At 48.4% G+C, this 22120-nt stretch overlaps 3 protein-coding genes across 3 annotated transcripts; 2 read left to right on the forward strand and 1 right to left on the reverse strand.

The window, feature by feature from the left end:
* Positions 1-1307: 1307 nt before the first annotated feature.
* Positions 1308-8213, forward strand: N7446_011934 (uncharacterized protein; the record flags this gene model as incomplete). The annotated part of the gene is made up of 5 exons (XM_058520676.1): positions 1308-3749; positions 3926-5793; positions 6749-7350; positions 7398-7612; positions 7659-8213. 5 exons carry the CDS (start codon positions 1308-1310, stop codon positions 8211-8213), a joined length of 5682 nt encoding a protein of 1893 aa, XP_058366962.1.
* Positions 8214-15082: 6869 nt separating this feature from the next.
* Positions 15083-15541, forward strand: N7446_011935 (uncharacterized protein; the record flags this gene model as incomplete). The annotated part of the gene is made up of 2 exons (XM_058520677.1): positions 15083-15133; positions 15245-15541. 2 exons carry the CDS (start codon positions 15083-15085, stop codon positions 15539-15541), a joined length of 348 nt encoding a protein of 115 aa, XP_058366963.1.
* Positions 15542-16953: 1412 nt separating this feature from the next.
* N7446_011936 (DUF3405 domain-containing protein) lies at positions 16954-19236 on the reverse strand (the record flags this gene model as incomplete). The annotated part of the gene is made up of 4 exons (XM_058520678.1): positions 16954-17055; positions 17124-17708; positions 17741-17969; positions 18023-19236. 4 exons carry the CDS (start codon positions 19234-19236, stop codon positions 16954-16956), a joined length of 2130 nt encoding a protein of 709 aa, XP_058366964.1.
* Between the last annotated feature and the right edge of the window lie 2884 nt (positions 19237-22120).

Consider the following 22120-nt stretch of genomic DNA (forward strand, 5'->3'; position numbering starts at 1 on the left):
ATCAAACATCAACATCAAACTGTTGAATATCACGGCGGCTAAGCTTATGGAGTGGATTAGGGTCGGAGATATAAAGACGGGCTACCCCTCTTCTGTAAATAAGTCAATCAATCAATAAAACATTCAATCAGAAAATCACTCACCTCAACAGGTTATGAGCCCGGGTGGCGCAACCCTTAGCTAAGTTTCCCTATTAAGTGAAAACTTCATCAGTGCAAGGATCTGACCACATTTATTCAGTAACTTGGTGAAAAACTGTCGAAGTCAACAGTTCAAAATCTCTGGGGGGAATGAAAAGAATCGACCTCCTCCCGATACGAATCACAGACGTCACTATCACTATCACTATCACTATCACTATCACTATCACACTATCACACGATCACTATCACTATCACAGGATATCACGCCGCTACCCCATATGATTTGATGACTGAAATCCAACGGAAACAACACAACGGGAACAGGGTCGGATCCTGGCTATATATCACCCTCCTTCCAACACCATTAAGGCAAGAAGAAAGGATGACGAGGCGCAAGGCTCAACCTACTACTATTCTTTCTCAGTCCCAGAAATTAGTTCCGAGACAACCTTGGCATCGGTGGACGGATGAAGAGCTCAATTTACTTGTGTATTGCCGGACCCGTCACTGGTCCTACGCTCGAATCCAAAGGAAGCATTTCCCATCATTCACAGAGTCGTCACTTTTGGGGGCTTATAGCCGTATTCCTCTTAAGGAGCGTGCACACCGTGCATCGATTGTCTCTGGTTCGGTCACTACCTCCCGCACTGCCTCTCGAAACAAAGATTCTTCACGCCCTCATCCTATACCGGAAACAGACCATCGGCCCCATCCTGCGCCTCAGCCGGAAGGCAACATCGGAGTTCACAAACCTTCTGCCTTAAGGAATGAGGAAGACAACCAAACTCTAATACCCATGGATGGGACAAACCGGTACAATTTTCGGCAAAACAGGTGTAGAAGCTTTCTGGAAAGTCAGACACAATATCCTATCGATCGTCTTCGCTTTCCCCACTTCTTTAAGTCATATAAAAACCACTTGAAGTTGGACGGCGTACCGGACGGAGACTACGCTCCTCCACCTCATTCGCCTACGACAGACGCATCTGACCGTAGCCCTTCTGTTATCTCGAGTCTGCCTAGTACCGCATCAAGTCTAGAACTCTTTGGGTTAGAAGCGCGCTCCCTTAGCTCATCAGATCGCCACTCCTCGGTTACCCCAAGTCTGCCCAACGACGGATCAAGCCCAGAATTCCTCAGTTCAGAGGAGCGTCTACCTACACCATGACTGACATCGCGAAATTTGAGCAGTTTGGGTTAAATGCATTCTACAATGGCATTCCAATACTTGATAATGCCAGTGACTGGTTTAAGTGGAATCAGAAGGTCAATGAGTTCATTCGGATATCCGCCGTTGCCGACGATGGAACGACTCCACCGATAGAGGAAGAAGAAGCACGGCAATGGACTCATCGCCAAAAGTTCTACTCTGCGATGATCACGGCAAAGCTGACCCATAATGCGGCACAAAGGATCAACGCCTTTGAGATCTCTCGAGTCCACGCACTCTTAAAGGCAGTGAAAGACAACTTCAAACCAGAAGGCACTGGCACATACGTTAACCTCCAGCGACGGTACATGTGCCTCACAAGAGAGAAATGTGGAAGCGCTCAAGCCCTCGGGGCCGAGATCAGGAAGATTCACGCTGAGAAACTTCTCCTTGACCCCGACTGCGTGAGCTCCGAGGTTGAGCGAACATTCTTTTTCGTGCACGCATTAGGTCCTGAGTATGAAAGTTTCCGTGATCATATATTTCGGCAAATGGACCTTGTTAACGAAAGAGATGCCAATGGTAACATCACCAAAGCGGCGCCCACGTTCGACTATATCGAGAACAAGGCAATTGAGGAAGAACATAGGAAGGGACAATTGAGCAAACAACCAACAGAGGCGCAAGCGCTTCCTGCTCTCGCTATAATCCGAGGGCCAGGTGACAAGAAAGTCATACCCTCATCCGACGGAACAACATGTCGAATCGAGATCGATAACGTCCCATATTGCTCCTTCTGCCGGAAACCTTATCATGTGGACTCTGAGTGCTTCAGCAAGAATCCCAGACCGAGGGATAAGAAGAAAGACGGAAAGAGCCACAAGTCAAAGCCAGGCAATTCACATACAGGCGCACGCAAGCCGTATAAGCGGCGGCCCTCCTCAGATGACGAAGACGATGATGTCGGTGGTCCAAGGGATCCAAAGAAGCCCACCTTCATGGCGACAAAGGTCTCCGGAGAAGATGTTAATACAGCATTTGGAAAGGACGTTGAAGGCAACTTCGCTCTAGTCGACAGCATCCCCACATTGATGGCTACAAAAACCCTATCGATCCGTGACGCATGGATCGTCGATAGTGGATGTGCTCAGCACGTCTGCAATAACGCCTCGAGATTTGTAAAGATGGACAAGTACCATGGACCACCACTGAGAAGCGTCGATACCTCCACGACTCCCTCGGGAGTAGGGATAGTCAATGTTCTGTGCAATGTACGAGGCAGAAGGAAATGGCTTGTGCTTGACAATGTCCTCTACGTCCCATCTGCACATGCAAACCTCATATCGGTGCTCCAGCTTCTCAAACGAGGAGCAAAAGTCGAATTCTCAAGCCAAAGTGCTAGTATTCGCAACAAGTCACACGGAAAGAACCTATACACTGCCAGCCAATATCATGGAGTTTACGCACTTGATCTATGGACGAATCTCACCTTTCCCTCCTACCATGTTGGTCCACAAATGGCTCTTTGGCATAATCGGATGGCTCACCTGAGCGATGCGAACCTACATCGGCTTAAGAAACAGGCCGTCGGCATCCGGGACATGGAACCACGTCAACCATGCAACCCATGCCTCCAGGGACGAATGATTGAAAAGCCCCACAACCGCTTGGGACGAAGGAGACGAGGGGAATATGCAATGGAACTTCTCCATATTGATGTCGCAGGGCCATTTGACGAGGGCCTTGATGGCAGTCGCTATTGGCTCACCGTCGTCGACGACTTCACAGGGTGGATAGAGATTGTCCCTATACCACGACGACAAGAATTTGTCATAGAGTCACTACGTTTCTTCCTTGATCATAACGAACGCCCTGAACGGAAGTGTAGACGAATACGCCTCGATCGGATCCCTGAGCAAGTGGGAGAAGAGATGAAGTTCATACTGTTCTCACGGGGAATCCATGCCGAGGTCACAGGCGTTGATCAACACCAGCAGAATGGGGTTGCCGAGAGAGCCCATAAGACAATTTATGATCGGGTTGGACCCACGCTAGCACATGCAAAACTACCACCTAAATTCTGGCCAGAAATTGCTCGAACCGCAGCATTCCTTTCCAACCGGTCGCCGTCATCAAAGCTCAACATGACTCCGTATCAAGCCTGGTACGGCGACAAGCCGGACCTATCACGACTCAGAGTGATCGGATCCAAAGGGGAATACTTGATCCCACCCAAGCAGAGGAAGAAGCTCACAGAGCCAAGAACCAGGCCATGCATTCTACTAGGCTATGAGGGAAATACCAACTACCGTATCCTGCTGGAAGACGGAAGAATCGTTGGGACCCCAAACGCTGAATTTCACGAAGTCCTTACAGCTCCTTCCACACAGACTATAGAAGATGTGGGAGCCAGACGAGACGGCTCACCTGGGGCAACGGCTGCTGCCGCAGGGGGAGTAAGACGGTGGGACTAATAAATCAACCGTCGGTAGGCATACGGCAAGCATCCGTGCCCGCCTCTGGGCGCCAGTTGTCGATGGCACCACCAGAGCGAGCCCTACCTAAGTCGAGGAAAGATATCTCGCACATACTGCCTCGATCGAGTAACGATAACTCACGAGTGCTAACCCAGTCGAGTGACGAGAACTCGCAGACACCAGTGTCGTCTCAATCGAGTGACGATGACTCGCAGCCATCTGTTGCTGTACAGGGAGACAGGACCTTGTCGCCTACACGGAGTGATGATACCTTTGGACCATTTGCAGATGATTTACAAGACATCATCCAAAGGAATGACTCACCACCCGGCGGCGACCAGCAACAAGACGACGCTCAACAAGGTCTAGTTTCAGGAGAATGGCAACGATCTCCAGAACTCCAACTTGACCGCCCAGTTCATGAAGTGCGACAAGAAGCACTAGAACATCACCCTGAACTCAAAATTCGGGCTCCGCACGTCACACTAGAAATTTTTAGTGACAGCGAAGAAGAGCTTACGCTAATGAATATACCTGAAGAAAACGTCATTCCAACATTCTTAACAGTAGCTGCAAAGGAAACAGAACCTTTTGAGCCAAAGTCTCTGCATCAAGCGAAGAACGACGCAAGCTGGCTCGAATGGGAACGAGCAATGCTTGAAGAAGTGAACTCGCTCAACCAAAACAAGACGTGGGAGCTTGTTAATCCTCCCAAAGATCGGCGGATTCTCAGTGGAAAATGGGTCTATAAACTCAAACGAGGACCGCATGGCGAAGTCATCCGTTACAAAAGCCGATGGGTAGTGAGAGGCTTTACACAAGAAGAGGGTATCGACTATGACGAAACTTTTGCCTCGGTTGTCAAGCCAATGAGCTACAAAGCTCTATTCGCAATCGCGGCGGCCCTAGATCTAGAGATCGAGCAAATGGATGTCAAAACGGCATTCCTGTACGGGTACATAGACCACGAGATCTACGTCGAACAGCCTCACCACATGACCGACGGCACATCCAGGGTCTGCAAACTTCGAAAGGCACTCTATGGCTTAAAACAAGCTCCTCGGATCTGGTACCAGACCCTGACAAATTTCCTACGAAATCTCGGCTTCGAGCCAATCAGCGCTGATCTTGGGATCTTCGTCCGGAGCAATATGTACATCGCGGTGTACGTCGATGACCTCCTGATCGTGGGGCCAAGCATCGCGGAAATAAAGAAGATCAAGCGGAGCCTCAGAAACCGTTTTCAAATGACAGATCTAGGACCATGCAGCTACTATCTCGGGATGTCTGTCCAGCGAGACCGTCAAAACAGGATACTGTACCTAAGTCAAGAAGCGTATATTGACAAGGTTGCTCACCAGTTCGGAATCAGCAACGGCGCTCCCCTCAGCACACCGATAGAAACCTCACCACTTCCAGAGAATAATCCAGGATACAGCTGTCCTCCAGATCAAAGAATCATATACCAACGCGTTGTCGGATCTCTGATGTACATTATGCTTGGGACTAGGGGGGACATCGCGTATGCCGTCTCTATGGCAAGCAGGCATCTAGCGAATCCTGGGCCACAACACCTGAAACTCGCTCGACGCATCCTGCGGTATCTCAACGGCACAAAAGGCCTCAGGCTCACGTACAAGGGTCAGCCCCAGATGCTGAAAGGCTTTACAGACGCAGATTGGGGTGGATGTCGCGACACTAGACGTTCAACAGCTGGATACCTTTTCAATATCGGGAGTGGAGCAATCAGTTGGCAATCGAAGCGCCAAAGCGTCGTTGCCCTCTCGACCTGTGAAGCTGAATTCCTAGGCCAGACACAAGCAACCAAAGAAGCAATCTGGTTGAGAAGACTTCTCAATGAGTTAAACATGAGCCAAGGAAAAACCGCAACGATCATTTGTGGTGACAACCAAGGAGCCATCGCCCTGTCCTCGAACCCGCAATACCATTCCCGCACGAAGCATATGGAAATCCAACGCAAGTGGCAAGGAGAGGTGCAAGACACTGGAACGGTAGAACTGCAGTATGTTCCAACTACCGAACAAATTGCCGATGGGTTCACCAAACCTCTTGCACGACAACGATTTGAATGGTTTCGGAGAGGACTTGGTATTGAGTGATGACCACACCTTACTGGCCTTCAGCAGAGACTGAGCTACAAGGGTACCCTTTCCTTCTTTTCCCTCAAAAAGGGTTTTTAAAGGTTTTAATGGGGCCCGCCGCAACCGTGATGAATGGTCATCGGCTCCCTTGGTGACGGTTGCCATCGAGTGGGAGTGTTGAATATCACGGCGGCTAAGCTTATGGAGTGGATTAGGGTCGGAGATATAAAGACGGGCTACCCCTCTTCTGTAAATAAGTCAATCAATCAATAAAACATTCAATCAGAAAATCACTCACCTCAACACAAACATCAACACATCAACACATCAACACATCAACACATCAACACATCAACACATCAACACATCAACACATCAACACATCAACACATCAACACACCAACACATCAACACATCAACACATCAACTCTCAACTCTCAACACATCAACACATCAACACATCAACACATCAACACATCAACACATCAAAACACCAACACATCAACACATCAACACATCAACTCTCAACTCTCAACAGATCAACTCTCAACTCTCAACACTTCAACACTCTCACCAATTCTCACCAACATGTTTGCTCTACGCCTGAATGAAGGGTGTCAATTTCACTACGCGAAAGGACTATCGGATCGCAAACCATCAGTGCAGAACATTTGGGAACCTCCCCTTTGATAAAAATGACACTTTCGTTGTTATATAATGTTGGCCATTGAATTTGGGACGATCTATCTAGGGCTCATTCTATCTATCCAATGATGATCCTTCGGAAAAAGAAACAGACTATGAGGAGGTTGGGCAGGTCTTTGCTTCTTCGAATACTGTTGAATATCGAATACTGGTCTCTAACACCACGAAGAGGTGCCTGCACATTGCTAGAGGGCTTGTTAACGCAGCAATCCCCTGCAAAGCACGTTTGTTGACGCAGAGCTCGTCCTGCGAAGCACATTTTTACACTCGCGGGGCTCAGGGCAGCGAGGGAGCACACTCTTACACTCGCGGGGCTCAGGGCAACGAGGGAGCACATTTTTACACTCGCGGGGCTCAGGGCAACGAGGGAGCACACTCTTACACTCGCGGGGCTCAGGGCAGCGAGGGAGCACATTTTTACACTCGCGGGGCTCAGGGCAACGAGGGAGCACACTCTTACACTCGCGGGGCTCATGGCAACGAGGGAGCACATTTTTACACTCGCGGGGCTCAGGGCAACGAGGGAGCACACTCTTACACTCGCGGGGCTCAGGGCAGCGAGGGAGCACACTCTTACACTCGCGGGGCTCAGGGCAACGAGGGAGCACATTTTTACACTCGCGGGGCTCAGGGCAGCGAGGGAGCACACTCTTACACTCGCGGGGCTCAGGGCAACGAGGGAGCACATTTTTACACTCGCGGGGCTCAGGGCAGCGAGGGAGCACACTCTTACACTCGCGGGGCTCAGGGCAGCGAGGGAGCACATTTTTACAGTCACAGGGCTCATTGGCTGTGAGGGAGCACATTTTTACATACACAGGGCTCATTGGCTGTGAGGGAGCGCAAATCTTACATCGCTGGGCTCGTGGCAGCGACAGCCGTGGTCACGGAAGGTCTGGAGTACTTGGTTTCGCAGAGCCCATCCTGCGAGGCACACTTGTTGACGCAGAGCCCATCCTGCGAAGCACACTTGTTGACGCAGAGCCCATCCTGCGGAGACTCTTGTTGTCGCAGATGTCCCTGCGGAGACTCTTGGTGTCGCAGATGTCCCTGCGAGGCGCTTTGTTGACACAGGACCTAGGCTGCGGAGAACTTGGTAATGCAGCGGTCTCCTGCAGAGAACTTGTTAACGCAGCGGTCTCCTGCGGGTCTCACTTGTCATCACAGCGCCCCCCTGCGAGGTAGTCTTGTTTTCGCAGCACCCCCTGCGAGGATTATTGTTCACGCAGACCTATCCTGCGAGGTAGTCTTGTTTTCGCAGCACCCCCCTGCGAGGATTGTTGTTAACGCAGACCTATCCTGCGAGGTAGTCTTGTTGACGCAGCACCTCCCTGCGAGGATTATTGTTCACGCAGACCTATCCTGCGAGGTAGTCTTGTTTTCGCAGCACCTCCCTGCGAGGATTGTTGTTGACGCAGACCTATCCTGCGAGGTAGTCTTGTTGACGCAGCACCTCCCTGCGAGGATTGTTGTTCACGCAGACCTATCCTGCGAAGCACCTTTTTACGCTCGCGGGGCTCATGGCAGCGAGGGAGCACAGTCTTACATCGCTGGGCTCGTGGCAGCGACAGCCGTGGTCACGGAAGCTCTCAAGCCCGCAGGGAAGAGAGGGACAGTACGATGCATCAAAGTGTGAGGACCAAAGTGTGAGGATGGAAGTCCTGAGTTTTTTGGGCTGGGAATCCGGCCCCTTTTATAATTTTTCGGTCAAGTCTCTACCGTGGAACCATTGCGCCGAGGGTAGAGAGATCACTGTCCTTTGGTTGGCGTTGAAGCAAGTCGAACGACGTTGAAATGGTGTTTGGAGGATTTGTGGCCTATAGACTCAAGTTTCGACCTGGGATCATTTCTCTCAAATCTTGCGTTGAGTATGGTGAACCACTTTCATCAACTGCTGAAAGAAAGCAACGCCGCAAAAATTTGATTCCTACATATTGTTGAGTTCGCAATTAAATCGCTCAACGCGGTGGCACCCTACATCTGCCTGTTTTAGCCACGGTCACCGTCTCTTTCATGAGGGTTGAAGTGCTTCAACAGATGCCAAAATAATAGGTTGAGAAATTTCTGGCTGACAGAAACGCTGGACTGTACCTGCGGTTGGCCGGAGGATCCTTTGGTCTCGCTCGAATCAATCCTGTTCATCCTTGGCCCCGCGCCGCTGAATGTTGTTTCTTCCCTGTCTACTCGCAGCCAGCTAATGTTGCTTTTACCAGAATCTCTATTCCCTTACCGCACACAGATAATGACATACTCTCAAGCTCAGGATGAGGATTGTCCTTCTTTGGGAGGGCATAAACAAAAGCCCAGAGCTTATTGGAAAGTTTCCATAGGAAACCGAGCCTAGGACAACCATGTGAAATGTGCAACCAGGCCCACGAGCTAGGTTCGCGTGATCGCCACCCCCTCGCAAGATTGCAACGCTACTATCACATTGATGAGACTGGATACAAACAGCACCCGACGGACCAATCAAACACAATGCGCGAATTTAGACAGACGCAGGTACGGTTCTGCGATGCAGATCCCAGCGACGACCCACGGGACACTAGTTCAAGGAGGTTCTATTTATGGCCCGGAGAAGAAGTGAAGGATTTGCAAAGGTCCAGACCGATCCACAAGCCCAAACTTGACGGCTGTCAGTGTCCGGTTGAAAAGGATTTTGTTGCGTAGAGGGTACGGCCGAGGTACGGTCCAGGCAGGTGAGGTATTTGGAATATCGCGCGGAATTCTGGCAACAGAATGTTAGGCTAAATCCCGATCCGTGGTTATGTTTTCCTGGTTCCTGTCACAGGAAAGTAAGTTCTCCTGTCAAATGGCAAGCTGCCCTTTGTCTATCTGTCTGTAGAACGTTCTAGAAGCTATGTCTTCTGTCCTGCATAAAGCTTCGCGTAAGAGAATACTCTCGTTGAATCCGACACAACCCCATCATCAACCCCCATTCAATAACCAGTCCGATATGTCTAGCAGAGAGCTTGTAGAAACTATGCCAATCATGGACAGATCTCATGAGCTTATGTAAAAATATCTCCAGTTTTTGCACTAAAACCGAGGAACCGATTGGCTGCCGGAAATAGATTGAGGTTGTGGGCCGGCCCTCCTACGGCCCCTAAACTTTATCTCAATTACCCTCCGCATCTTGATTACGACTGTAGCGAGAGAGAATCTTTCTAGTACACTGCTGGTCTCTTCGAGTTCCCCGTACATGGGCAGGTCGAGACTGTCGTGAATCTGCCCCAATTCTCTGGGCTTCTCTTTTGGGCTGTAGGGCTTAATCACGAGTAACCTAGAAAGCAAGTGGGGCAGCAGCCCGGGCCTGAATCCTTCATGACGACCGCATTCTCTCACCGAGCAGGCGATTCCATGGGTCATCCAAACTAAGCAGTCGAATGATTTGCGGTTCCGCTAATGATCGTCAGCTGCCCTCGTGATTCCACGGTCTCTGTCAAACTAATTTCCTCCTGACTTGGGTGTAGGTCAAAACAAATCGTACGCTTCACCCCAAGATTACCCTGCTTTCGACCATCAATCCAATCAAGTCCAAGCAGACGTATTACATTGAGCCGACAAGAATGCCGTATTTCCATTTTCCCAGAGCCGCCTTGCTACCATGTCCTGTCTCCCTACGGGAACATTCAGAGTATCGTGAATCCTTATACGCTGTCCGCAGGACTTCCCGGGCCACATAACACTCCGATGAAATCCTCCTGGTTCTGCATGACAAGGATAAAAATGTGTGGGCGGGCCTGATCCAAGGGCACCACCATCGTGCTCGAGTCCTTTGACTTTGGGACATCCTCTATATTGTTGTCATTCCTAAGAAGGGCGATTGCTACTTCCTCTACGGAATACATGGAATGATATACAGCTACGCTTATATTCCTCATGCTGAGGCTTCATTGCTGATCACAGCCTTTGATGTAGTAACATTTACTTGGACAAGTGTATAGGGGTAGTTGACCACTGTTCCCTGGATATCGCTATGTAGCGATCCAGCCGATGAATGCTGCTAAAGTGCACGCTCTGTTCGCCGGTATCTCAGCTTCCTAGCAGCACAGACACGATGCACATAGTCCCACCTCCAGGATGACGACCGTGTTCTTTTAGGCCGGCACGGAAGCGGTGCTGGCGTCAAGCGGTCTGTGATAAAGGATCAGCATGTAATATGAGACGATTAAGTATTTCGTACCTGGAATTGGGTTCGTTTGAGTTGGCCTTTTGCTGTCATCAGGCTGGTTAGGGTCGACCGCTAGAATCGTTTGGAACCATTTGTCGATGTTCCTTCGGGCAGGGGTCTTGGCTGAAAGACTCGACTGTGAAGCGCTACCGACCACGGAGCATCGTACGGGAACGGCTCGCTTTGGTTTTCCTGGCTTTTGGGGAGCTTTGGCGCCAGTGCGACTCTGCTTCCGCAGAATATGGTACTTTTTCCCTCGTAAAGATTCAACGCTTCGATGCACCTGGTATTCTTCATAATATGCGTCGGAGAGAGCTTTCCACGACAGCTCCGGATGGGCATCCAACCATGGAAGAAGGTTTTTCTCCTCCCATTCCGGCCAGCCGCATGCGTTACGTGGGGACATGGTTATACTTTGGTAGTTGGCAGAAGTGGTCAGAACAGGTGAAGAAAACTGCAGAAAGTGAACTTGTAGATGTAGGTTGTTGAGTTTAAAAGATTGAAGCGTGGCAGATAAAACCGACTTTTATGTGTTTATGAGACCCAAACGAGCCCTCATTTTTGATCCAACGCACATCGTTGAGAATCAACAACGTTGAACGCGGCCACAAGAGTCCGTTCTTGTTGACAATTTCCCGTTGTTTCACCAATTGGTAAATTCTATTGTCTGATCCGCCTCTTAGTGAGTCATTGTTAAAAAATGTGCAGATTCAGCAATAGATATCTACGGGTAGAAAGTAGGAATGAAAAATGCGTGCACTTGCGAACCCCTCCTCAATTGCGAGCAAGCAAACAGTCAATCCTGATCCCCCGATACAACATTGCCATAAAACCCGAGCGCCTCCTTCTATCAAAAAAAATCGGAACTAGGACCACTCGTCACCCCAGCGCAACTCAGACGCAAGTATGGGCGGAATTCGTAAAGTCTCGCACGCTCCTCGACGACAAAATTTTCGAAGCCGGTTGCAACGTGCATTGTCCTTGTCGTCCTCCGAGTCTGAGGATACTGGTAGTCCATCCAGATCCGCTACAGGCGATACCACAGAGGACGATTCATCCTTTCAGGAGGAACACGACTCTGTCGACCAGGACAATAGCACCTCGGCCGATGAGAGTGAGCAAGAAGCTGTACGACAGCGGAAGTCTGTGTTTGGACACCAAAGGGACTTGGAACCACGCGGGCAGACTCAGCTTTCCGGAGATGGCAATTCGGTTGCTCTGGAATGCCTGACGGAGTAAGTACAATTCTATCAAGCACATAATCATGATTGGCCTGCTAACAACATCCAGGCTAGATAACCGGATGCGGTCAGTTGTGGTCCATCTTGAGTGACAATGTAAAGCGCTAACAGTCTCCGCAGGTCTATTGAGCGCTCATCGCAGGACCAAACCACCTGGAATGAATTGATACGCAATGATCTGGCCGACATTTTTGGTCGATTGGCACTCGTCGAAAGTGAGATCCTAAAGGGGACACGGCAAGGTTCAAACAAAGCTACAGAGGGCCAGAAGATCGGACGATCCCTGCGTCGGCAGCAGTGATGCGACTGGAGGTTTACTTGGGTATCACATCATGTATATCAGAGCAAGATCAGTCTGTATTGGTCTTGAGGTATGACCACCAGTTCAACCAACAGAATAGGACACGCTCATCATCGATGCTGGATTGGACGGTCACTGGATAAGCCTCGATTGACTCAGTGCCAAGCTAATGCCATGGCGAGCGACATATCATTTGTTGTTGCATTGGGGTCTTCCTGTTTTATCTATGCTTCCCTTAGCTGTGCAGACGGAAAACTATGACTGGTATATGAACTGTGCCGAGATGGCTCTCCTGAACCGACGGGCTGTAGTCGCGAGCCACTATTTGTTGCCGAGTAGATTAAATATTTGATTAGTTCCATCGTTGCAGCTGGTTTGTGTTGACTGGCCCACTATGCTTGTACTCCGTCCCGTCTGTATAAGTGAGGAAATTTTCAAGAAAGCTAAAACTACAATAATGCTCAAGACTCAGACATGTAATAAATGATTAAAGATTGGTTGCGGCTATTGAAGTACGATCCTTAGCGGTTGATACTCGCACAGCAGTGCCACGTCTATCGACTTGCGATATCTCACTCAACGAGACTGCTATTTGTGATTGCGTTGGACCAGAATACTACGGCAAGCTTTGGCTGAACGCTGAGAAGAAATAATGACTATAATGCGCAAGAGAAGCGCGGGTTTCTCCACGAAACCCATAGCACAGATATTAGCAATATACGGATCGGACCATTAGCAATGCGCTTCCTTTTACGGCATGGGGAGCCCACGCGAGTAACCAATCCACAGGCCCGCGCGGCAAGGTCATTTATCTCATCTGCAGCTTATCTGAGCGTCTCTCCTTGAGAGGTGTGAGGCTGAATACTGTATCGAGGCGCAGGTGCTTGGGCGTGCTCATATTACGAAAGCACTTAGCCCTGCTGTTGAGGAAAAATTAATAGAATTTACAATACACACTGTCTGTCACGGGACATATATAATTCAGAAGTAGCAAAATACTTCTTCACGAACTATCTACGCGTCAACTACATTGAAAAGGCCGTCTTCTGCAGGAAAGTGAGGACTTACTCAGACCAACGCACCCTAACTGTCAGACAAAAGATTCATCTCAGTTGGTGGTAGGTAGTTCATGTTGAGTACCAAGCTGGATATTGTCATTGTTCGATTGAGAGATGCTGGGGAGCATATCGTGGCCAAACGTACCCGCGCCGCCCTGATCGGGCCATTCTGCCTCGATCATTCCGGAGACTGGCAAATAGGATGCCAGTCGTCTGTTCTGGAAGGCGTCGATCGTGCTCCAGAATCGAGTGGTCGCGGAAACCAGCTCTGCGTGTGCCTGATCCAACACCAGCTGTATATCATTCCACGGGACCTGATCTTGCAGTGCGGTGTTCGGGGATTCCAGCTGCTGTTGCAATTGGCAAATCTCCCGCTGAAGCTTCTGCTGCTCGGCTAATGCAGCATCCCTTGCCGTAACTACGATTTGCAATTCCGAAATCTTTCGTGCTTTGTCGACTTCGAGCTGGTCCAGCAACTGAGAAATATCGTGGTTCTCTCCATCTCTCTCCTCAAGCACCTCTTGAAACTCCTCCTCAATATTGCTCATCACCCGGAGACACTTTCTATGCGTCGCTTTGTCGTTTTGCTTTTGGGCTTCTTCGTAATGGAGGATTTCTAGCACGGTCAGTAAAAGTACATTGAAATCAAAGGGATGCCACCGGGGGCTGTTCTGGTCATAGCGTAGTACGATACAAAAATGTGAGCATTGGCGTACCGAATCTCTGTGTGATTTCGTCTCTGGTTTGCGTGACTTTCGTCTATCCTTGGTCTCAGAACCGATAGAACGAAGGGAATAAGACGGTGCAACACGCCGCTGTACTCTATCAGACCTGAGGTCTGCCTCATCCTGAGGAGGCTTGGGATTCTTTGCCATGGTCAATCAACAGTGAATCAACGAGGCACAGAAGGGATGAGAAAAGTATTAGCAGTGGCCTGCCGAGAATCTGGCATTATATAGGAATAGGAAGAGGCCTAAGCGTAAGATCGGAAACAGAGCAGGGCTCCTGCCAAGCAAGTGCGTCGGGACGAGAATCACGAACTCAAAAGATTGAGGACTACTTTATATGCCGGACTCCGTGGAGCGTTGGCGTGAATGCACTAAACATCTGCCCTTCGATTGTACTGTCGGGGATTAGAGCAATTAGCCCGCACAAAGATGCATGTGGATGCACACTACCTTTTCTCAGCATGAACAGGCAAGCCTTATATTATTACAAGTAATATCACGCATGAATTACGTTGTACTTTAGGGAATAAATTTAGTTCAAGCGACAGGCTCAGCAGGAACCAGTCACGATGAGAAAAAGTGATGTCTGTTCAGCCCCCATTTAGATTGTACCTAAAGCGCGGCTCTAAGGAGGGCCTTCTAACGCCCTTGCTTCCTTCCATTGAAACTCCATATCTGTAAGCCACCAGGACCGCAAGAGCTTTCATTACTCAATTTCTTCATTTGTCTGGTTGACCGGCTAAAAGGCATTATAAGCAACTTGTAGAGACGCTCAGTTCTTGCTTTTTGTGCTGCTCAACGAGAACCTTCACAATTTCACAGCAATTTCTGTCGATACTAAGCTCCAACGGCGGTTCACGCACCAAGTTTGCTGGAAATTCACACCTTGCGCCCTGACCCGTAGGTTTACAATAGAGACATATCCGTCACGTGTTGCGATGAACAGTGGAGAAGTATTCGACTTGTTAAATCAATGTCCGTTCTAGTAAGAAGTACTTTCACCATGGCCAAATCCCATTATAGTAGCATGACAGAGAGGCGTCCAGTACACGTCGTCTGTTTGATTAGGTTGAGCTCAGAGTGCTGAAGCAGAGTACGTGCTGTCAAGATGTCTGCATCCTTCACTGCGTGATGAAGTGTCCCTGTCCTTTTTTCTGTCCAACAGCATTCACTCCACGCCATCCTGTGCCAATATGAGCCGTATTATTTGTTTGTCCTGTGCGAGACACAGGACAGTGTCACCATCGATGTCTCTAACATTCAGATTAACCTAGGGTATCCTCAAGAGCACCTCGACTATCAAGATGTGCCCGTTTACAGATGCCACATGGAGGGTTGTACGTTGGTCATGATCAACGGCCTCAAAATCTGTACCAGCTTCGGTAAGAAGAAGCTGGAATATAAGGTTCTGTCCCAGCTCTGCCGCGATGAAGCGCAGTGCGGCCATGCAAATCAGTGGTGATCAGCTTGATCCCAGCCCAATTAAGAAGCATGACGGTACTCTTTATATCGCCGTTTTCCACCGCTATATGCTAAGGGGACCCATTTGTAAAGATATCTCGAGTTCATGTTGGCTCCATGAGCGAGTAATAAACAGGCTATTTTCGCGCGCTTCTGTCGCACAGCCAAGCATAGAAGAGGTTACGAGAAAGGAGGGATTTACCAGAGAGTAGGGACCTACTGCGGGCATTGGTATGATTGGATATGATTGGATTATCTGGTACCCCTTTCCTCACCTTGGAGTACGCCCTTGCATCTTGTCCCTATTCTCTCTGCCACGCCCATATCCTTGCAATACCTATGCATGCGACGGGCCCTTGCTCTCTATCCAATGATGTATTCCTTAAACATGCCTCACGTGTCTTTTACCACCTTTCCGGTTTCCTATTTGCTTCCCATATTTACCTTGCATGGCGCCAGTGTGGCAGTCTATCAATAGTTATTACTAGAATTGCATGAATTCATCCAGGATTTTCAATCCAAAACTTTTAATGCCAGATTTACAAGAGTCTAATTTTCTATATCACTAAGTCCGGCCCCGAAGATGCACGCATCAGTGGTGCTGGAGTCTCGTAGTTGGATTCTATGGCATCTGGATGTGCACCATGCTCAAGAAGGACTTCTAGAAAGGATTCTGGATTGAGGCTGATGGTCCGGGCTGGGCCGTCGACGGGGAGACGGTTAAGGTCAATGCACAGTATAAAGTCCCACTGGTGGACCCGAGGCTGTTACACTGAACACGCCAAGACGAGGATCGAAGTTAACAAGGGACTAGCAATAGGCAGTGAAGTCAATCTGTGTGGAAAGAAGAAAACAAAAATCTTCTTGAAATAATTATGGAAGGTGCCTAAATTTGGGTCACTCCGGGGAAACTCTTTCACTACTTACCCCATCCCTCGACCATCGTTCTCCCAGAAGATGGTCTTGGACCCCCGCAGGGGGCATTTTGGCACAGCCATCTGGCACCGAGGGGCTGGGGTCGCGCCAAACCACCTTCGACTTGCTCGTATGGAGGCGAGCAGGTCGGCCACAGGGACTTCGGTTGAGCTTGATAACACCCCTTCGTTCCCAAGAGACAACTTATTGAAATGACTTCCAGATTCATGTCAATGTTTGATTGATCCCTTTATTATTGTTTAATTCACGGACAGCCTGAGCAGATTAACCAGGTCCAATTCTTGGTGTCCTTTTTTTGGGGTCCTGCTTGTGTCGAGGTGGTGGTGTTACAGTCAATATCAACATTCTTACATTGCAATCACCTCCTCTTGGTTAAAATTTAAAGCATCAATATGTCCCGAGCTTGCCTTCCAACCTCCATATCACCAGAAGCAATAGAATCTCAATATGCAACGAAGCCCACCAATTCTGAATAGATCACGGAACAGCCCTGTCTGGTCCCATCCCATGAGCAGTATTCTTGATTGTATGAAGAAACATTGACGGGAAACAATGTCTCCCGAACCGATCCTCAAACGACTGCATCAAAACACACATCAGCATGACATACATCCAAAAGAAGAGAAACACTCGAGGAAACGACTTACCGTCTTCCCACCCTCATGCTCCGCAGTCCTAAACCCTAACCAGCGCCTGTACAAATCCTCCGCCATATGCGTAGTAAACATGTACGAAAGCCGATAAGTAATATGGTCGAACAAATGATCAAAATTCCAAATACTATCCGGACCTCCATTGATATTATCCGGCGTGCCGGGGTTATAAATGCGCGCCAGTTCCTGCGGCGTCCACTGGCCATCGGCATAGATAGGATGCGGAACATACACAGCCTTTAGGCCATGGAATAGTGACCACGACGCACCCGTCATTTCAGAAGCAAGACCGAGTCCCTTAGTCGCTTGTGCGTAATGGATCAGATCTAGGAGACGTTTGGAGTACCGACCCATTGTGATAACTGCCGCACGGCGTGGGGTTTCGTCGCCGTATTTGAAGTTCCAGATTTTGTTGGGGAATGTCCACGCTGTGTCTTTTGGGTTGAAGATGGGTAGGAAAGTTATGAAGTCTGCTTCTTCACCGACGCCCCAGGTGTAGTTGTCGTCGTCGGGGTAGGGGACTGGGGGTCCGGGCCTAGGGGTCTGATTCCTGTGCCGGAAATTGGGCCCCATATTGTTCTGTTTGATCGGTCTTGCAGGCTTTTGCCGACCATCGCGGTGAATTCGCTCCAGTTGCCGTGGGCGCCGGGGGTGTAGAAGTAGGCGTTTCGTTCCCAAAGGTATTTTCGTGGTTGGTCTCTTGCAAATGAGACCGATTGCTCGAAGAAGTGGTAGATATGTCCCGTGTGTCGACCGTCCAGTTCAAGTTGCCAGTAGTAGTCGAAGTTGGGATATAACTGGGCGAAGATCTGCATTGGTTGGTGGTGCTGAAGCACGGGACTGTATATCTTGTCAACATGAGAACCAAAATTTCACACTCAATGTATTCTCACCTATGTTCTTCAATTTTTGGATACCAAGCCTCCAAAAGTTTGTTGTTAAAGAAAAGGGCCATATTCCGAAATTCCTCTGGAATAGAACTCTTAAGCCGATTGATCGTCTTAGTATCCGAGAAAATCGGCATCTCATCGTCCTTAACATGGATCAAAAGAAAGACCTGATACTCCCCACCAGAATGCAAAGCGAGCTCCATAATCAAAGCACGGAGATATTCACGATGATGCGGCTTCCAAGTCAACCCATTCCAAGCCCTAATCAAAAGCGCAGTGCGAGGATGAAACCGCTTCACATTCGAAGCCGTAACAGGAGGCGACTCCCAAGTTTTATGAGGGGAATTAGGAAGATCAAAAGAAAGTGGACTCCCCATCGAAACATTCACCACACCACTTGACTTATACCTGCCAGAATTTCGTTCCAGGCATAGAGATTGCAACTCGTACCAATCGACCTGGCTCCACGGTACCGCAGGTGGCCGTGAGAAACCAGGTATTTTGTCCTCGCCATCCTCGTCGAATCCATATGCTCCAAAGCGGGAGTAGCGATCTGTACACACGTCGCCGTCCAAGCCCATTGCCCCATGCGATCCAAATCGTGGTTCGGGGAATCCGGTTTGTCGGCCTTTGTAGACTTGGACCATATCTTCTGGTCGTTTGCGGTCGAGAAAATGGCCTCTAGGACCTATGCATGGCTGGAATCTGCCATGGTATTGCTTCTTCCATTTTCGACTGTTGTATGCTGGGTATGGGTCGTAGATGAATGGGACCGGGTGAGAAGCGTTGACGGATTTGATACTGGTCAGGGTCAGGGTACCACCGAGGTAGAACTGCTTGTCTCTGAGGATGGTGATATCATGGATTAGCATCATGTCAATTAACTTCCAAGATAATTGGACCTCAAACCTCCGGTCATGGACCAGCCCCATCTCATCCAAATCAGGGTCCTCATATTCCCCGTCATAAGTTGCAGGCATAAACACAGCATTTTCCTGATACTGACCGGGTAGAAGAATCCCTGGTCGATAAAAGGAATTATAAGCAGCTCGAATCAGATTCGTTTCTGGGTGTTGTGCGAAATATGAGTAGACCCGCAGGACGGTGACCAGACAGGTTAGATATCCTAACCAGCGGAACCAGATCCATCGACGAGACCGGAAGACAGTACTGGACCTGAATCCGAATGCATACTGTGTTCGGTTTGTCGTAAGCATCTTTATTGCGAGTGGTGCGTCCAGGTCTAGGGAGAAAGCGAGAGCTACATGCTTTGGTGGCCACGTTCAATAGGCCGTGTAAGTGTTGACAATCCAAAAGCGTGTATGTGAGTCTAAGCATTTTATAGGGTCTTTCGGATGGGGTAGAAACGGTACACCATTCCACCTTCTCGAAAGCATTGCGAGCCATTTTCAGCGCATTGCAACGTGATATCTATAACCTGGCTAAGTCAACGTGTTTTAGAAATAACATCAAAGTTCACGCATTGGCATGGAGCTGCGTGCCAAAGTTTCGCTCTGTAATATTACAAGGGAACGACTAACCAACGTCGGTAAGACCAGTTCAAGTTGTAGAGTTTATGTGAAGCCGGATTTTAGAGGGCAAAAGTCCCTCCAAATGAGGAGGCTCAAGGTTGGAACTCTTTCTTGGCAAAAAGCTTTCCTCAATATCTCGCCAATTAGAGGTCCGACGGCCTCGGGAATTAGTTCATCTTAATCGCAACTTTAAACGCTACCGTCTGATACCCACGACAAGGTGAGATGGTAGCGATAGTTGCGACGAGTGCGAACGCACAAAGATTGCCCTGACAGGAGAGGAACACTGAAAACTACGGTCTCCAGTGACCTACTTCGATCGATAAAAGACATCGCAGATAGGGCTCGCCGGGTGCTTAATTACTGTAACGCAGCAAATGTTTTAACAGCCCTCTGATTTTTTAGATTCTGCCGGTCAAAAATTGGATTTTTTTCAACACCCTTTAACTTGTTTCTTAACAAAACACTTGGCCTTTGTGTATTGAATAGGATCATACCTTCTATAAAAAACACCTACTGAGACAAGAATGTTTAAAAAGTAAGTTAACATTAACTTGCTCTTTGTTTTACAATAGGCGGTCTCAAAAGCGGTCTGTCCAAGGGTGTTAAAACATTTGCTGCGTCACTGTATGTAGTGAAATCATTGCACGCCTGACGGAATTGGTTGTTGTAGTTCAAAGGAAGATTAAATTATACTGAACTAGAGGGAATAACTGAGGCTATATATATACACAAAGAGTAGGTCAAGTTGATTTCCAATCAACTTGTTTCTTCGTATAGACACCTCGGGATTAATTCCGATGGTACGGCTTGGTTCCTGATCTGCACCAGCCTCATATCACAACAATATCGGATGTGCAGAGCCAACCGATTTATTTGCGTCATTTTAATTACAGATTGTGGGGGTGAAAAGGTAACGTTATTGCCTAACATGAGACCTATGTTCATCATCGTGGCAGGTCCGTGCTGCAGAAGACGCTAATCTGCAGGAGAACTATGCGGGTCGCTTCATTTACAGTGACACAGTAAATGTTTTAACACCCTTGGACAGACCGCTTTTGAGACCGCCTATTGTAAACCGAAGAGCAAATTTATGATATCTTACATTTTAAACATTTTTGTTTCAGTAGGCGTTTTTCATAGAAGGTATAATTCAATTCAATACACAAAGGCCAAGTATTTCATTAAGGAACAAGTTAGAGGGTGTTGAAAAAATTGAATTTTTGACCGGCAGAATCTAAAAATTCAGAGGGGTGTTAAAACATTTGCTGCGTCACTGTAGCTATTTGAACCTGACACATCATATTTTTGTGTGACCGTGTTTGAGTGTTCGTCCCGCTAGCCCCAGCGGAATGCAAGTTTGGTGATCCGCTGCTAGGAATTGGTCGTGCACCTTTTGTCACCGGCATTCACTAACTACTATTGGACAGAAATTACATATCCGAACCTGGGTACACCAGTTACGTGGGGTGTTGCAGATGAAGCAGAAGGCAGAAAGCAGAAGGCAGAAGGCAGAGCGTTAGTTTTGTCCTTGCCTCTTAGATGTCCGTTGTGCCTAAGGGTTTAACTTTTGAACCTGAAGTACCGTAAAGGCAATTCAGCAACCTGATTTAACCCTCTACTAACTCGTTGTATAGCCATTCATGATAAGAAAACAGTGAGGAAAATTAAACTGAGACAGTATAGGACATGAGAGGACAGTCGCAGAGGGAACTAGCAATAAGGTGACATATACTGTATTATGTCTTCTAGATATATTTCGAAAACTCTATCCCGGCGAATGTTTTAATCAAGGAACATACCTATTTAAGTGTAGTTCACTAATGTTATTTGACTGTTTCTATCCCCGGAGACAAAGTAAGAGAAATTTATGATTTTGCATTAACTCAGCACTAGACCAACGTATTACAATGATTATATGAACCGGTTCTCTGCGCTTCTTCTCCTACAAGGATCTAACTTGCATATTTTTTTAGGGCAAAGCTTGACTTAACATAGAACACTGACAGATTTAGAGAACATCTTAAATCTTAGTGAATAATCTACTTGCTTTTAGACCCCTGATGCGACGGTAGCAACTCAAATGTGAACAGCAAACGTTCAGGTCCAATACAAGTTAATCATTACCGCGTCGAGGGGAAGAAAAAAGAAAGAAGTAGGAAGTGATCACAAATTATTCTCGCAGGCCGATATGCGCCTTAAATCGACGAGCTGCATAATAAAGGACGGGAAAGCGCCCCCAATGTTTGCCATTCGCGCTCCACACGGGCCCATGACAATTCAATGCAGGTGCGGCTAGACCGGGATTACGAATCTTACAGAAACATCAAGTATTTTATCGGTGCTGTGGAATCTAAGTGAGAGTATTTCCACCCGCTGTTTTTGCTTGAAATACAAGCAAAAATCCAAGGTGAACAGGGAGAAAGGTGACAATTTGGGGGGTGGGCGCGCGCCAGGTGTGCGGGCAATGTAAGGTTAGCCAGGTGCATAACGGGTTGAAGCATCGTCTTCCGCGCGGAGGGGGTTGTACTTTTTTCGTATCCAATCAGCACAGTTTAGGCGGGAAAAA

This window comes from Penicillium canescens, assembly GCF_028828765.1.
Source record: "Penicillium canescens strain IBT 15451 chromosome Unknown utg000009l_segment0_segment0, whole genome shotgun sequence".
NCBI lineage: Eukaryota > Fungi > Ascomycota > Eurotiomycetes > Eurotiales > Aspergillaceae > Penicillium > Penicillium canescens.